Raw genomic sequence first — 17810 nt, 5'->3', positions numbered from 1 at the left:
GGTCAGGAATTGGACCCGTGCCTCCTGATGCCCAGGCCAGAGTTCTACACCTGCATACAGATGCTTAAGAGTAAGAAGATGTGGAAGGGGATGGCAGTCTGGGCAGACAGATGGCATGCATAAGGGGTGTCAGGAAATGAAAGCTGCAGGAGGGAAGTGAGCTTGATGGGAGAGGAGGCCCAGATCAGAAGGGCAGAGGAATGGGAGAGGGTGGTGAGTTGGACAGGGCTGGGTCCACGCAGGTCTCAACCACCAGGCTGAGAATCTGGGGGCACTGTGGAGCCATAGAGGGTGTGTGAGCAGGGGAGGAGCACAGTCCTATTCTTGAGTTATAAAGACCCTTCTGAGGCTGGTGTGGGCTGCCTTGGGGGCCAAGACTGGATACCAGGCATCTGAGAAAGGGGCCTGAAAGGGACAGAGGGGAGAGACTGGGGGGTTGGGAGCAATTGAGGAGTCTCAGCGTTCTTGTCTTGGGAGCTCAAGAAATCCGCACTCTGAGGAGCCCACTCACCAAGCCTCGTCTGTCCTGAAGAATTTATTTGGGCCATGCTTGCACGCTGACAGGGAATGCCAACAGAGTTCACACATTGACTCTCCCATCCCCATCCACATTGGGGTCTCTCCTCCCGTTCTAGCAGCCGAGTGGCCTGAGGGGGCAGAGTGGGCTAGGGATGAGGCTCCAGAGCCGCTCTGGGGCCTCAAGGATGACCCTCCTCTGGTCCCATTCCTCAGACGGGAGGACTGAAGCCAGGGAGGAGCCAGAATGCCCCATCACCTGGAAGGGGACAGGCTGGAGTTTGAGATGGTGAAGATGTTGCTCAGCGCCCAGGGACCACATACTCCTCGTCATCCAATGGGACCTGGCTCAGCGACTGCAGGTTGCAGTAGACAGGCTGGGATTCATGCTGGAGGCTGTCATAGGTCATGTAGAAGTCGCCGCCCTCTGAAGGGGGAGACCTATGGGGAAAAGACAGATGGGAGGTCAGGCAGGACTCGGGGAGCAGGCACATCAGCTTTTAGAGGCAAAGTAGTTCATGGTGATTGAGTCCACTCCTAATTACCTATGGGGCTTCCCTGGTGACTCAGAGGTTAAAGCGTCTGCCTGCAATGCGGGAGACCCGGGTTCGATCCCTGAGTCGGGAAGATCCCCTGGAGAAATTACATATGAGAGGAGTGAGGACCCTGGCAGTGGTCTCCCAGCCTGGCCCAACTTTCTGTGAAGAAAACAAGCAGGGAGCAGTGATTCGGGGAAGATACTGTGCATTCAGCATTGTAATGCTGTGGTCTGAGGACCTTGAGTTATGGCAGGGTTTTTGTTTTTTTCTTCCTTAAAGCTGAGATAGTTGCCCTTTTTTTACATTCAAATTTAGTTTTTGGTTTCCTCTTGAAAAACTGGAAGCTCTGGTGCCTGGAGCTGAATCAGCGCCCCTTCAGATGGGAAATTTTCCCCCAGGTCTCCTGAAGCAACTGACTTTGGGCCTCAATACAAAAATAAATCTCTGAGGCTCAGTTTCCCCACCCATTGAATGGATCGGGGAGGAGGTAGCTTCTAGGAATGTCTTGCTATGGTGGGCAAGACCCCAAAGAAGAACTTTCCTGCCTCCGGAACATCCTAACCCCACCCCTGGCTCCTCCTGGAACAAAGGCCCTATTGACGAAGTGGTGTCTATCAGTCATTTATACTTTAGTATAAATTACTCCAAAATACATAAATGGTTGTATGGGGATGGAAGTCAGGGTTTGTTTTAGTCTCTGCTTCTGACCTTGAGCAAGTCATTCTCCTGCCCCCCCAGAACCACCATCTCTTTCTTTTTATTCGGCTGGGCCGCCTAGCTTGTGGAATCTTAGTTCCTGGACCAGGAATTGAACCTGTACCCTCAGCAGTGAAACCACAGAGTCCTAACCACTGGGCCGCCAGGGAATTTCCAGAAACTATTCCTGCAACTGTGAGGTGTAGGGTGAGATTGACACATTCTGTTGTAAACAATGTTTTTAGAGGAGCCTGGACCTGAGATCTTGGGGACAGCGAAGCAGAGGCGGGCATCAGAACATACACTGCCTTAGGAAGTCTGGTGCCTTCTACTCCCTACTGCAGACCACTTCTGCTTTTGAGCCGTATTTGTATCTGCTTTGCATATGCTCTCATTTCTCATCAATAACTTCCCACAGGCCTCCCCATCTTTTGGATTCTGCTGCCCAGCCCAGTCGTGACCCTCTTCCCTTCCTGCTTGGGTCCTCCCAGCTCCCTCCAACCTCAGCCCTGAAGTCTTGCCTTCTTGAAACACATTCACAGCAGTCTCTGTTCTCTCCCACCTCCAGGGCTTTGTTCCTCCTTGTGCCTGCCCCCCAGAAACCCCCTCTCTCATCCAACCTGGAAACAGACCCATCTGTCTAAGCCTAGCCCATTTGGGGGGCAGGGCTTTGTGGGGGTAGAGAGATACAGATGGCTTTCTTGGCATCTCCTATGTGTCAGGGGGAGATGGGGATGTGGTCTCATTTTACAGAGACAGAAACAGAGGTTCAAAGGCAGCCTGGGGTCACACGAGATCTAAGCCTAGGCTGCTGACCACGAACACAGAGCCCCCACCACCTTGAACACCTGCCTCCTCCCTCCACATCCTTGTCAGCCAGAAACTGGGTTTGCAGGTCATGCAGGGGAACGTGTGTCTTCTCTACAGGAACTCACTTAATTCTTATCCCAGCTCTGTGAGGCAGAGGGCTGTTATTAACCCCATTTTATCTAGGAAGAAACTGAGGCCCAGAGAGGGGAAACTACTTGCCCAAGATCACACAGCCTATGAGAGGCAGAGCCAGGAGTTGGACCCTGGCCATCCAGCTCCAGAGACTCACAGACACACGCGTGTGGGTCACTCACCTGTGTTCATCCCACTGGTGTCTGGCAGCCGGTGGGCCCACGAACATGTTCTCGTAGTCAGGGGTGGAAGATCTGGGCGGGGTGTTGGCTGGGGGCTTAGGCCTGCGGCCTTGGCTACTGTACCTTGGCTGCCTGCCCGAGCCAGACCTGGAGCCATCCTGAGCAGCCAAGGTTTTGCTCAGGTTCTGGCCCATCCGATGTCTACAGAATCTCCAGGCCAGCACTGGGCCAGCAATGGCAAGCACAAGGAGCAGGCTTCCGCTGGCCGCCAGGGCGCCAATGGCTATCTTGGTCAGGCCAGAGGGGCAGCTCACGTCCAAGAAGACAGAGAGGTTGTGCCAGGCACCGGTGGGCACATCCAGGCACCTTGGAAGCTCTGGGCCAGAGCAGTTGTCCTGCCGATCTGTGTGCCAGTCTAACAGGGCACAGCTGCAGTCAGCCAGAAGGTCGAGGCCGCAGCGCTTGGCCAGCGCCCTGTCCACGAAGTCCAAGGAGTTGTTGGTCACAATCAGCAACTGCAGCTTCTCCAGGTCCCTGAAGAAGGACCACGGGAGCCGCTGAAGGCCGTTTGCAGACAGGTCGAGGAGCTGCAAGGATCTGGCCTGCAGAGACTGGTTCTGAGGTAGCTGGGTCAGGATTTTGCCGCTGAAGTTGAGGCAAGTGTCAGAGTATTCCGTGGTCCAGTCCATGTACCCCGAGACCACGCTGCACGACGACGTCTGGCTGCCTGCCTGGTGCAGCAGCAGCGGCAACAAGAGCGCCCACATCAGGGGACCCCCCATTCAGGCAACCTAGGCAGAGACACCGGAATCCAAGCCCAGACCTCAGCTTGTGGTCGTCCTCCCCCTTGCCACTTGTATATATATAGAGAGATAGATAGATGTATATATTTTTATAGCTCAGGCCACTTCTGAAGTGTTAAAACGCAGCCTTTCGCTGGTTGCTCCTCTTTGATTGGCTCTGGCCTCAGTCTCCCCTTCTGGGGAATGGGTACCTAACCCTGATGCCTCAGGGGCTTGAAAGGCAAAGAGGTGACTTGGCCCAGTCAGCCCCTTCCCTTTCTTTCAGATGTGCCCCTTCGGGCTAGGTTGCCCAATTTCCCCAAATATTTTGGGAGAGCTAGCCGGCCAAGACAGGACTATATGCAAATGAGCTGTTGCCCCGGAAACGACCCCGCCCCTCTGCCTTTCTACTGACCTGCAGGGCACTGGGAGTCTGGGTCTGAGTCTTGGGTTGGAGTGCTAACGAGTACCACCACCCCCCACCCCCTCCCGCTCTGGTTTGCACAGACCCAAGTTCCAATGCCTCCTTCCTACCTTTCTGGTCCTACTGCCTGGCCTTGGCCTCGGTCGTGCTGGAAGTTGCCGGCCGCGTGGTGGCTCACCTGGACGTGGGGGGTCAGAGGGTCCGACCCTCCCCGGATTCCGATCCACTGCGATGCCTGGCGCTCCTCACGCTCTGCACCCAGCTACTCATGGGGAAGAGGAACTGGTGCAGAGTGAAGTGCAGAGGGGAAGAATAAAGAAGACCCAGAGACCCGCCCCCGCTCCCCTCCCTTCGCCGCAGAAGGCCTCAAGAATCAGGATTCTCACGGGAGGGGCAGGGGCGGCAGGCCTGCTTCCTTCTTGCTGAGACTCAATGACTATATGTCCCCCAATAACACCCCAACTAACTGCTACCTCATCAACTCACTCTCACTTCCCAATCTCAGCTCAGTTGACTCCCAACCCATGCGTTCATTTATTCATTCAACAAACTTTATCCATGCTGAGCCCCCCAAGAGGCTCCGCCCCCGGTCGGTTTCTCTAGGAGCATCCAGTCTTGGAAAAAGATAAAGCTGGACACAGACACCCCCAGTCTGACGGAGTCAGGTCAAGGTCAGAGTGAGGGTCAGGGTACTGGAAGGTTTCCTGGAGAAGGAGGCATTAGAGGTGGGGTTTCAACACATGAATGGGAATTTGCCAAGGATTCCTAGAACCTGCCTTTGATTTTCCAAGCTCTTACCCTCTCCCACAGACTCAGAACTCTCCTTGTGTATGAACATGCTGTGGGGGGCATTGAGAGGAGGGCTCGCTGGGAAGAGGACTTTGGGTCTGGGGCTTGGAGCAAGAGTTGCAGTCGCAGGCAGAAATGAAGGTGGCGCAGACTGCAGCGAGAAGGCACAGCAGGAGCACAGGCGCTGTCGCTTGAGAAGCCACGCCGGCCTGGGCTAGAGTGGTTAAGAGTGACAGCCTCGTTAGGAGTGGAGCGGCTGGAGGGGCGAGGGTAAGTGGAGGAACTGGCGATGGGTTGGGGCCAGGCAGCGAAGGCCTCCAAAGCCAGGCTTTATTCCCAGGGCCAAGGCAGGTGTGTGAGCAGGGGAGGGCCACTGTGTGAAAAGATTCTTCTGAAGGGAGCCTGGGCTCTGGAGGTGGGGAACCCTTTCAGGAGCCTGGAGTCTCAGGAGGCGAAGGCAGCCTGAGTCAGATCCCAGGAATAGGAACACAAGAGCGATTGGGGGGACTGCCCTGGTGGTCCAGTGGTTAAAACTCAGTGCTGTCAATGCAAGGGACACAGGTTCAATCTCTAGTCATGCCACATTGTTATTCAGTCACTCAGTTGTCTCCGACTCTTTGTGACCCCATGGACTGCAGCACGCCAGTCTTCCCTGTTCATCACCAACTCCCAGAGTTTGCTCAAACTCATGTCCATTGACTTGATGATGCCATCCAACCGTCTCATCCTCTGTGGTGTGGGAAAAAAACAAAATGAGGGCTTGAGGAGGGAATGGGCACAGGTGGGCTGGGAGAGGGTCTCTGCCTCACTGGGGTCCTGGCTTTAGGCAGACCAGGTTCAAATCCTTTCTAGTCCCTGGTTCATGGCTTGACCTTAACTGTTCTTTATCATAGTTTCCACATCTGTAAAATAGAATAAATGTCAAGAGTCTTCTCCTGGACTTTGGGAGGCTGGAGTCTACTCCCCCATGCTTTCCCCTCTCCTCAGACTCTGCCCCTTTCTATCTTCAAACTCAGAGGAGTTTTGCATATTTATCAGATGTGCAAAAATTCAAAAGTGTGATGACCCCCTGTGCTGGCCAGATGTGGGGAGACAAGCAACCCCACACGTTGCTGGGGGAGCATCAGTGGCTCAGAGCAATGGAAGGCATCCTGTTGGAATTTTGAATGCCCGGGCCCTCAGATCCAGCATCCCACTCTTGGGACTCTCGAATAGGTGCGTGTTTACAAAATGACAGGAGCACGAACTGATGAGGGGATAAACTAAATGTGGTCCATCCATACAGTGTATATTATTTGGCCATAAAAAGGGATGATGCTGGGGCTTCCCTGGTGGTTCAGAGGTAAAGAAACCACCTGCCAATTCAGGAAACACGGGTTCAGTCCCTGGTCCGGGAAGATCCCACATGCCGCAAAGCAACTAAGCCCATGCGCCACAACTATTGAGCCTGCGCACTAGAGCCTGGGAGCCGCAACTACGGAAGCCCGAGAGTCCTAGAGGCCACGCTCTGCAACAAGAGGAGCCACCGGAAAGAGAAACCTGTGCACGGCAATGAAGAGTAGCCTCCGCTCACCACAACTAGAGAAAGCCCACATGCAGCAACGAAGATCCACACAGGCAAAAGTAAGTAAATACATTTTTAAAAAGGAATGAAGCTCTGGGACCTCCCTGGTGGTCCAGTGGCTAAGACGCAGCACTCCCAATGAAGGGGGCTTGGGTTCAATTCCTGGTTGAGGAACTAGATCCCACATGCCAAAACTAAGAGTTTGCATACCTCGAGGAGGAGACCCTGAATGCCTCAGCTGAAGATTCTACTTGCCGCAACTAAGACCCAGTGAAGCCAAATGAATAAACTTTTCAAAAAGGAGTGACGCTCTAAATCACAGCAGGAGCCTCTATGACCCACCTCCCAGAGTAATGGAAATAAACGCAAAAATAAGCAAATGGGACCTAATTAAACTTAAAAGCTTTTGCACAATGAAGGAAACTATAAGCAAGGTGAAAAGACAGCCTTCAGAATGGGAGAAAATAATAGCAAATGAAGCAACTGACAAAGAAATAATTTCAAAAATATATAAGCAGCTCATGCAGCTCATGGCACCCCACTCCAGTACTTTTGCCTAGAAAATCCCATGGACGGAGGAGCCTGGTAGGCTGCAGTCCATGGAGTTGCTAGAGTCGGACACGACTGAGCGACTTCCCTTTCACTTTTCACTTTCATGCATCGGAGAAGGAAATGGCATCCCACTCCAGTGTTCTTGCCTGGAGAATCCCAGGGACGGGGAAGCCTGGTGGGCTGCCGTCTATGGGGTCACACAGTCGGACACGACTGAAGTGACTTAGCAGCAGCAGCAGCAGCATGCAGCTCAATTCCACAAAAATAAATGACCCAATCAAAAAATGGGCCAAAGAACTAAACAGACATTTTTCCAAAGAAGACATACAGATGGCTAACAAACACATGAAAATATGCTCAACATCACTCCTTATCAGAGAAATGCAAATCAAAACCACAATGAGGTACCATTCAGCCACCTTTGAATCAGTTCTAATGAGGTGGATGAAACTGGAGCCTATTATACAGTGAAGTAAGCCAGAAAGAAAAACACCAATACAGTATACTAACGCATATATATGGAATTTAGAAAGATGGTAACGATGACTGTATATGTGAGACAGCAAAAGAGACACAGATTTAAAGAACAGTCTTTTGGATTCCGTGGGAGAAGGCGAGGGTGGAATGACTTGAGAGATAGCATCGAAAACATGTATATTATCATATGTGAAATAGATTGCTAGTCGAGGTTCAATGCATGAGACAGGATGCTCAGGGCTGGTGCACTGGGATGACCCTGAGGGATGGGATGGGGAGGGAGGTGGGAGGGGGTTCAGGATGACCCATGGCTGATTCATGTCAATGTATGGCAAAACCACTACAATATTGTAAAGTAATTAGCCTCCAATTAAAATAAATAAATCAATTTTTTAAAAAAGGAGTGATGCTCTGACATACACTATGTCGTGGATGAACCTCAAAAACATTGTGCTGGATGAATGAAGCCACACACAAAAGACCACACAGTGTATGATTTCACTGGTAGGAAATGTCTAGAACAGTCAAATCCACAGAGACAGATAGTATATTTGTGGCTGTCAGGGGCTGGGGAAGGGGAATGGGGAGTGATTGCTGGTGTGCACGGGATTTCCTTTTGGGGTAATAAAAATGTTCTGGAACTAGACGGGGGGATGGTTGCACAACACTGTGAATATAATAAAAATCACTGCATTGCTCACTTTAAAGTGGGAACAATTACAAATTTTATGTTAAGTGTACTTTTGCACAATTAAAAACAGAAAGGCACCTGAAACTTAAGGTGACATTGTGAATCAACTATACTTCAATAAATTAAAAAAAAAAAAGCCAAAAAGCATAGCATAGCTACAGGGTGATTCACTGCGGTACTCTTTATTAAAAACAAAAAAAAAAATCAGAAGTAACCTAAAGAGTTGGTTAGATCAGTAACGGCTATTTACCCTGGGAGATGCCACAGAGTCATGAAAATGAAGTTATAGATCTCTGAAACAATAAGGAAACACTCGTTGACTTATTCCATAAGCCTTTATTGAGTTCCTACTGTGTGCCAGGCGCTGATCTAAGAGCTGCAGATAAAGCCATGAGCAAAACAGACAACTCCCAGTCCCTGTGGAGTTCTTGTAGCATCAGGGAGGCTGGCAACATGCAAAATCTATCAAGAAAATATGTAACAGGTGGCAGAGAAAATATGGTTGGGAAGCAAGCAGGGAAGCTGACAACATTTTAACCCGATGATCAAAGGAGACTTTATTGCAAAGAATAAAGGGGCTTGTTTAAATAAAGGGATTGGGGAGGGCATCTGGGAGATAGAATAGCCAGTGCAAAAGCCCTGGGGAGAGAGTGGATCTAGGTGAGAGCAAATGCCTCTCAGTGAGTGTGTTAATTGGAACAAATAAAGAAATAATTTTAAAGCAGCTTCCTAAAAAAGACTTCTGATGAAACAGGAAAAACAAATACCCTGGGGTTACTTCTTAGTGGCAGATGAATGGAAGGGACAAGCTCCCCATATGCGTTTTTATGTTTTTCCCTTAGAATCTTATCATATCATGTGAACAAATCACAGGCAGCAGGTTCAGTCCAAACACTGGGATCAGCCAAGGGGCACAGACAAGGGCTCGGGCTTTCAGGAGAGGGACAAAGGGGCACCAGTCACTGCGGCTCTGGGTGGATTCCAATGCTGAGGCCCCTTAGAATAGGAGGAAATGAGGAAACGAAGTGAAGGAAATGAGGAAATAAGGTTCAAGGCACTCAGGCTTGGCGGGGGGGATGGGGAGGGACAAGCGGACATGCGGCCTGAGAGAGTGGGTGCTAGAGATGGGTCTGGGAGGGGGAGCTGGGGCCTGGCCCTTCCTGCTTCGGCCCCCGCCCCCCCAGGCCATGGGTAGGCTGTGGGAAGAGGGGCGGTTCTGGGATCTGCGGCCCCTACCCTGGCTGAGAGGAACCAGAAACTTCAAGAAGACACGTCTTCATGCTCGCCTTCTTGCTGATCTGAGTCCCACGCAGCCCAGCCTGTCAGTACAGAGACCTCGGAGAGTCTCCAAGACTTCTAGAGACTTTCTGAGACCCCCATGTGTGCATGCTCAGTCGCTTAGTCTGTCCGACTCTGCAACCCCACGGACTAGCCTACCGGGCTCATCTGTCTATGGGATTTCCCAGGCAAGAATACCGGAGTGGGTTGTTATTTCCTCCTCCAGGGCATCTTCCCGACCCAGGGATCGAACCAGAGTCTCCTGCAGCTCCTGCTTTGGCAGGTGGATTCTCTACCACTGAGCCACCTGGGAAGCCCCTCAGAAACTCCCAGATACCCACAAAAATTCAGACATCCCAAAGACCCCAGAGATACCTAGATTCAGAGGTCTCCCCCAAAGACAAAAACAGAGATGCAGGGGGTTGTCTGGGGTAACCCAGCCTTGGGGTCACCAACTCATGGTCCCTCGATTTGGTCACATGCACCCGACACCTTCTGATCTCCCTGTACCCCCCTCCCCCCCCCGCCCCGTGCTAGGTGTGGCCTCGGTTTGCTCCCAGAGGCCCCTAGTCTGGAGAGCCGGAGTGGGGCCAAGGGCTTCCCCTCCCCCACATCCAGCTCCAGCCCTGTCCCAGGGCGCTTATCCAGAACCAGCCCCTCTCCACCTCGAGCCTCCCCAGGGCCAGCCCTCCCCATATCTGGCCCCAGCCCCTTCTGCCACCTCCTTTCCTCCTGTGACAGCCTTTGTAGTTAAAATTTTTAAATTTTATTTATTTATTTATTTCTGGCTGCTCGTGCTCTTGGTTGCCGCCTCTCTAGATGCAGGGTTTGGGCTTCTCATCGCGGTGACCGCTTTTGCTGTGGAGCATGCGCGTTAGGCACTCGGGCTTCAGGAGTTGTGGCGTCATAGGCTTAGTTGCCCCTCCGCACGTGGAGGCTTCCTGGACCAGGGATCAAACCTGTCTTCTGCGGTGGCCGGCGGATTCTTAACCGCTGGACCACCAGGGAAGTCCCCTGTGACAGCCTTTGAACCACCAACCCCCCATCCCCTGGCCTTGGTCTAGCTACTCTCAGGGTCCAGTTTCACCCCAGGGAGGGTGGGGGACACGGTGCTAGGCAGCCAGGGCACAGTGGAAGCTGTTTACAGGCCCTGGGGAGCTTGAGGTATCAGAGGGGCTATGGAGTTGGCAGGTCGGGACCAGAGGCAGGTACGAAGCCCGAGGGCTGGGCTAAGATGGCCAAGCCAACTTAGGGACAAACCTGGAGTGTGAGCAAGCTCGGGCAACTGCGGATCTCTGTGCATTAATTCAGCAGTGACAGGTTCGTTCAGCCACTTCATTGCTGTGTGTCCTGGGGCCAGTACCTTAAACTGTCTGTTCCCCTATTTCCTCCTTTGTAAAACAACTATAGGAAAGGACTGGGAGACAGAGGTGGACGTGAGCATGTGACGGGTACCAGGGACGTGTGTGACGCGTACACCAGCTGAGGGTCCATCAGGCACAAAAATCGAATTCTGAAGGCCAAGCTTGATTTTCAAGGAAATGGAAAGACTTTGTTTGAGGTCACACGGCTTCGCTGGTGATAGTAAAAATTTAGAAGCCACAGAATGCCTCTGGGAGAGGGGTTGGCAAACAAAACGTGGCACCAGGGCAGCTGTGGTCAGCAACAGTGCTCCACCTGCGAGAGGGGTATTTCTTTGCTGAGGTTGCTCTGGTCACAAGAGGCCACGCCGTTGGCCCAGATTGCTCTCCTGGGAGCAACCCTGACCACAGACCGAAGGAAGAGTTGATTAAAACGCTTCAGCCCCTTCCTTCCTCGGGTAGGAAGTCTCTGAGGCACGTGCTCTGCGCGAGCTCCCCGAGGGCCTCCTGGGAACGCGGCCGCGTGGAGCCTGCTCATTGGCGCCCCCTGCAGGCCACCGTCTCTCTTCTCACCTGGACCAGGACTTCTTTCCAAATAATTCTGTTTAATTCCGATCTTTCGCCTACTGCTGCTGCTGCTGCTGCTGCTAAGTCGCTTCAGTCGTGTCCGACTCTGTGCGACCCGGTCCATAGACGACAGCCCACCAGGCTCCCCCGTGCTTGGGATTCTCCAGGCAAGAACACTGGAGTGGGATGCCATTTCCTTCTCCAATGCATGAAAGTGAAAAGTGAAAGTGAAGTCACTCAGTCGTGTCCGACTTTTAGCGAGCCCATGGACTGCAGCCTACCAGGCTCCTCCATCCATGGGATTTTCCAGGCAAGAGTATTGGAGTGGGGTGGCCAACTACTCCGTTGGCCTACTCCTCAGTCAGTCAGTCAGTTCAGTCGCTCAGTCGTGTCCGACTCTTTGCAACCCCATGAATCGCAGCACGCCAGGTCTCCCTGTCCATCACCAACTCCCAGAGTTCACTCAAACTCACGTCCATTGAGCCGGTGATGCTATCCAGCCTTCTCATCCTCTGTTGTCCCCTTTTCCTCCTGCCAGGGACCCCAAATTAAGATAGGTGGACGACTGGGACTTCCCCGCTGGTCCAGTAACTAAAGCTTCTCGCTCCCAAAGCAGGAGGTCCAAGGTTCAATCCCTGGTCAGGGAACCACGTGCTGCAACAAAGACCCAACTGTAGTCAAATAAATAAAAATTGAAAAAAAGAAAAAATAGGTGGAGGAGTATAAAGGAATACTATAAGCAGTCGTATTTTTAAAACATTCTAAGAATTATAAATTGCAGCAGCCAAGCACTGGCTATTTAAGTACCATGAAGTGATGTCATCTTCACATGATCTCCTTGAGGAAGGAAGCGTCATTACCCGCCCCCCCCCCCGCCCCTCACCCATTTTACAGATGGGGAAACTGAGCCACAGTGTGTTTGAGTAGCTTGCCCAAAGCTCTACAGCAACTGAGAGTCAGCCCCCAAATCGTGTGGTTGACCATTAGCCTGCACTGTGCTCAAACAAGTTCATTTGCCTGGATCTACCTGGAAGAGTGTGCAGAGCCACTGTATGGCGCAGGATGGCAATCTGTTGCTCCTGGATGTGCGGGTTTAGACTTGACTTCGTGGCAGTGACCGCCTGCGGGGGAGGCGGGGGGCGTGGAGGAGGGTTAAGAAGGTTATTTAGCTTTATCTGCTAGGTTTTATCTGTTTCTTATAGTTGAGTAAGATTTCTTCTTTCGTTCCAAAAATATTACTGAGCGTCCCCTGGATGCAGCAAAACTTCCGCCCTTGGAAAGCTGACATTCGGGGGTGGGTGGGGAAGACGCGATGAACTGTAAATTAGTAAATTTCAAAGAGGTTAGGAAATAACAGTCCTGGAGAGGAAAAGTTAAGCAGAATTTGAGAGATTCAGAGAGCAAGACAGGGAGGTTTGCAGTTTTGAAGAGAGTTAATCAAAGGCCTCTCGAGAAAAAAAAAAACAAAAGATGCGCAGCGAAGAGCTCAAAATGGGAACGTTTTTTTTGAAGGGATGGGAGAACAGAGTTGATTTTTTCCTTCATTTGTGCCATGAACTAATTTGGCACATAAATATGTAAATATATATTTGGAAACCTACTTGGGTGCATGGGCTAGATCAAGAGGTGGACTAGGTTACAAGCCTGAAAGTTGGGGTCTCAAGAGCCACTCCAAAGGGGCGCTAAGGCGGGCCTGCCAGGTCCCCCAGAATCGAACTTGCGGGTCTCTGCTGCCCCCGTGTGGCTATTCTCGGGATTGCAATCTGGGTGGCCTCGACAGAGGCAAAAAATGGTCCCGCCCACTTTTTTTTTTTTTTTTCCTTTAAAAAATTTATTTATTTTTGGCTTTGCTGGGTCTTCCTTGCTGCACCAGGTCTTTCTCTAGTTGCTGGGCGCAAGAGTTACTCTTCCTTGTGGTGCACGGGCTTCTCCTGTTGCAGAGCATAGGCTCTAGGCACATGGACTTCAGTAGTAGTAGCATGTGGACCCTGGGGGAGGGGGGCTTCAGTAATTACAGCACAGAGGCTTATTAAGTTGTGGCTCCTGGGCTCTAGAGTGGTTATGGCCCGCGGGCTTTAGTTGCTTGAGACATAAAGAATCTTCCCAGATCAGGGCTCCCCAGTGTCCCTTGCATGGGCTGGCGGGTTCTTATCCACTGTACCACCGGGGAAGTCGTGGTCCCTCCCACTCTGATCCCCAGACTCCACCTCGACCAAAACGGGAAGGGTGGGGCGAGGTCACGATGGTCTGGGTCGCCCTTTGGTGACGATCTGTGTTGCCCCCCACTCCCGGCAGAGGGGACACTGGTAATTTTTAACTCACTGGTTCAGCAACAGGTATTTATCAAACACCTCCTGTATGCCAAGACTTGTTCTAAGTGCTAGGGACACAGCACTGAACAAAATCATCGAATTCTCTGCCCTCCTAGAACTCATGGATTACTGGGGACATGGGCAATCAACGTGCAAAACCATGATTTTCGGGAAATCCAACACAGCAATGTGCCCCAGATGGTTGGAGGGCCTCTCTGAGGCCGGAAGGACGAGGAGAGGCCGGCTAGGGGAAGGGCTGGGCAGGGTGTGGGAGGCCGGGGGCACAAACGCTGCTGAGGCTTCGGGGTGGGAAAATGAGCTGCGAGCTTGCAACAGTAGTATGAACAGAAGTGACCAGTTTCTGGTGCTTAGCAAGCATCTACTCCTCAGTGCTGTTATTCAGCAGAGAAAAGTGAAGTGACAATGAAAGTCACTCAGTCGTGTCCGACTCTTTGCCACCCCATGGACTGTACAGTCCGTGGAATTCTCCAGGCCAGAGTACTGGAGTTCCCTTCTCCAGGGGATCTTCCCAACCCAGGGATCGAACCCCGGTCTCCGCATTGCAGGCGGATTCTCTACCAGCTGAGCCACCAGGGAAGCCCCTCAAAAGGGAAGAAAAGCCTCTCTAGTGTATCAGCCCCGTGCACCGAACCTGAGTCTTCGGCAGGGTCCTTCCTGTCTAGAGCCCAGCGTCCCCAGCATTCTCCCTGTACTGCCTGGGGATCTTGGGCCTTTGGGTTGCCATGGAAACACCTCCACCACAGGAAAAGAGGCGGACCTTCAAAGAGGAGGTGACGGAGGGGCGTTGCCAGGAGACGCCAAAGTGGGACCCAGTGCCTCCACTCTCTACTGTGTGTCCCGGGCAAGTTGCTTCCTGGCTCTGAGCTTCAGTTTTACCTGCAGAACTTTCTCTGCAGCTGCTATAGGTTTCTCCCTCCCCGATTCCTCCCTTCCTTGCTCTTGAGATCTCCACAAAATGCCTCCAATTTCCCAGAGTGTTCTAGATCCGGACGGGGAGCTGAGGGCGCTCCAGCCAGTGAGGTGCTGCCTCTGGGCGTCCCGTGTATCTGCCTATGCTTTTCTGAGCCTCAGTCTTCCCATTCGGTAACCTGGGGAGGGAAAACAAAGGGCTGCCTCTCTCCTGAGGCTGCTGGGAGGATTTACGGGATTATCAGAGCTGGGTGCACCAATTTCTACTGATTAGTCTAACTCTGGAAAGGGCAGGGCGGAGGGGCGGGGTCTTGATTTGTGGGTTGCGGAGCCAAGGAAAGTGCTGGAAGCAGGGCAGTCTGTGTATTGGCTCAGATTAAGCTTTGTGGAAGATGAACAGGGTGTGGTGGGGGAGGGGCGGTCTGTAGGTCAGACTGAGGCGCGTCCACTCGGTCCTGCAGTGTCCCTCCTCACGCCTGGAGTTTCTCAAGACACCGAGAGCCTGGGGGCTGAACTTCAATCGGCTCCAGCTGGCCCGACATCGCCAGATTTCCAACCCTAGGTGGAGACCCTCCATCCGGGGAGTTCCGCCTCCAGGTGATCGATTTGGGGTATAACCCGAGACTACAAGGGCTTGCTGGCTCTCCAGAATTCAGCCTGTCTCAGCGACCCTCCACCCTGTGTCCCTTCACACCTCCCTGCCCCCTCCCCCGTGCTCGCTCCTCCCCCCACCCCACGGGTCTAGGCCAGAACACGCCGCTCAGCCTGCCCCGGTGCTCACCAGCTGCTATGGCTTCTTCCCTCCCGATGTTGTTTGGGTTTTAATTTTTGTGTTGCAGTTAGATAATTACCCATAATTACAGTTTCTGAGAGGAAACGTCTCATGGCGCAGACCCTGCTCCCAGCTGTGGCCGCCTCCCACGCTCCGCTGGGGAGGGGCTCAAGGGGTCTCGGGTTCGGATCCTGGACCCTGCCTGAACCCCTATCCCATCCCGTTGACGGGCTGCACCCACCTCCTGTGGAAAGGAAACCCACCAACGGGAAAACCCAAACTAGCCTTCCCAACGACGCAAGCAACATATTCATGAACCCCTGCCGCTGTGTCTGCAGGGAGGGCAGATTCAGAGGAAGGCGAGGGCTGCCAGCAGATGACTTAGGCATTATTTTATCACAACAGTGACAAATCCAACCAAGGCTAGTGCAGAACCAGTAATCTGGAGGAGATGGCCAGGGAAGGAGAGGAGGAAAGGGGAGGGAGAGCCGGAGGAGGAGAAGAAGGGGAGGGGAAGAGGGAAGAGAGAGAGAGGAGGAAGAGAAGTGGGGGTGGGGAGAAGAAGGAATACTGCGGCCAAAGGCCGAAGGAGGAGACCAGAACTGACCAGGCTAGTAACCAGAGAAAGCGCGCTGCAGGCGGCAGGAAGGGCTAGTGCAAAGGCCAGGAGGTGGGCCTGTGAAGTAGGGTCTGCAGAATGCAAGGGCCGGAGGGGAGTAAGTGAGGGGACGGATGGCTCCTCTTCCAGGCAAGCTCCCTGCCGTACCAGCGGAGCCGACTCCGAGCTCCCGCGGACAACGACCACGACCTCGCGGGCCTGGGTTTGGGGGAGTCAGTGGTACCACGAGTCAGAGACCGGGCTAAGGGCTGCAGTCCCCGCGCAGCCACACGGGGGCGACGGGGAGCCGGCAAAGGGGCCGCAGGTCTGGGACCCAGCCTTGACCCTTAGCTCTCCTCGTTTACTGTCCCTCCCGCCCCCACTCCCGCTCCTAAACCAATTCCCTCGTCGGCTGTTTACCTGGGCCTCTTCCTGAAACAACCTCCCTGCCTCCTCAACGCCATCCCTACCCACCCGCCAGCCCCTTGGAGCGTCTTAAAATCCTGATGTAGACCCCGCCCCTTGCGACCTCCCAATTCCCTTCAAAACAAAGCCCAATCCGTCCCCGTCGGGAATGGCCCGGCTCCTCTGCTCCTTTCCTGCCGGCTCGTCACGCTGCCCTCCTCGCTCTGCCTCCAGCACTTTAACCGTGTGCCCGCCTCAAGGCCTTTGCACTTGCCGCCACTGCAATCCGAATATTCTTCCTCCAGCTCTCTCAGATCCACCCTCCCCTTGTTTAAAAAAAAAAAACAAAAATCCTTTTCTCCTCATGCCCCTCCCTTGCAAGGGTGCGGGATGGGGGTGGGGGGTTTCTACGGGTTCTGCGTTTGCAAGGCGTGCGATCCGGTTCTTGAGGCGCTCGGCTCAGCTTCCCGGATGCCGCTTGGGACCCAGATCTTGCTCTTCTCGGACTTTTCCGCCGGCGCCGAGGCTGTTTTGCAGATCCGTCACCGTTGCCATGAGAACTGTGCTAGTCTCTCCCGCCCGCCGCGCCTCCCCCCTCCGCAGCTAGCCCGGCCTAGGGCGCCTCCGCCTCCCAGCCTCCCTCCCTCCCGCCGCCTTCTGCCTCAGCGGTCGCCCCGTCCTCTTCACCGGGGTCCCTTCCCTCTGCTCAGCACATGGCACTCTCTGAAATTATCCTCCTGTTCGCCAGAAGCCTGTGCTCCACAAGCTGTAGCAGTGTGTCCCGATTGGCTCCACAGAGTCAGCATTCAGCAGGCACTCAATGAATGTTTGTGAGGAGAAGGAAGACTCACATCGACTCAAGGAACCGCAGATCAGAGCAGGCCAGGGACCTGCCCAGGGCACACAGAATTCTGGAGAGCCACCGAGCTTTAAGAGATAAATGGGGGCGTCCAGGGTAGCGACTGGAGAGTCTGGGGGACCTGGGAGTCACAGATGTCACCAATACACTGTGTGACTTGGGTGAGTCACACCCTCTGTGTGCCTGGCTGCGAGTAGGTGCTGGAAAGCAGTGATGGGAACCGGTATTAGGACAAGGGTGTCCTTGATGCCAACGTCCATCGGTGGCCCCCGGGACATTGAACAGTCGCCAGCTCACCGTCCGACGGAAGCGGGCGGGCCGCGCCCCCATTAGCGCGCAGCGCGGGCCCCTCCTCTGCGCCTGCCGGGGGCCGGGAGGCCCGCGGGAGAGGAAGTTGGGGGAGGGGACGACCGGCTGGACAGGAAGTGGGAAGGGCTGGCGTCCCCCACCCTCAACCCCAGGCCTGGGCCCCTCGGGATGGAGGCGGGGCTGGAGCCGGCCAAGCCCTTCCCTTCCTCTTCGCCTGTTTGGAACCCCAGCGGCTCCAGACTTCCCGCCCACCAGAAGGCCTGGG

At 53.6% G+C, this 17810-nt stretch overlaps 2 protein-coding genes across 2 annotated transcripts in view; one reads left to right on the top strand and one right to left on the bottom strand.

The window, feature by feature from the left end:
- The window catches only part of KXD1 (KxDL motif containing 1), a 265201-nt gene that overhangs the window by 95012 nt on the left and 152379 nt on the right, over positions 1–17810 (top strand). The window lies entirely within an intron of this gene.
- On the bottom strand, positions 644–4507 carry LRRC25 (leucine rich repeat containing 25). Its single transcript, XM_055541166.1, has 3 exons — positions 4192–4507; positions 2876–3666; positions 644–957 (listed from the first exon to the last, which is right to left on the bottom strand). Exons 2-3 carry the CDS (start codon positions 3655–3657, stop codon positions 819–821), a joined length of 921 nt encoding a protein of 306 aa, XP_055397141.1. The 5' UTR covers positions 3658–3666; positions 4192–4507; the 3' UTR covers positions 644–818.

Source organism: Bubalus kerabau, chromosome 1 (genome assembly GCF_029407905.1).
Source record: "Bubalus kerabau isolate K-KA32 ecotype Philippines breed swamp buffalo chromosome 1, PCC_UOA_SB_1v2, whole genome shotgun sequence".
NCBI classification, from domain to species: Eukaryota; Metazoa; Chordata; class Mammalia; order Artiodactyla; family Bovidae; genus Bubalus; species Bubalus kerabau.
Note: the sequence above shows the minus strand (reverse complement) of the source record. Positions and strands in the feature narration are given on the sequence as shown.

Coding starts and splice junctions, on each gene's coding strand:
- LRRC25 (XM_055541166.1), bottom strand. CDS start 3,657: ATGGGGGGTCCCCTGATGTGGGCGCTCTTGTTGCCGCTGCTGCTGCAC. Junction 958..2,875: donor CACCAGTGGGATGAACACAG/GTGAGTGACCCA, acceptor TTTTCCCCATAG/GTCTCCCCCTTCAGAGGGCG.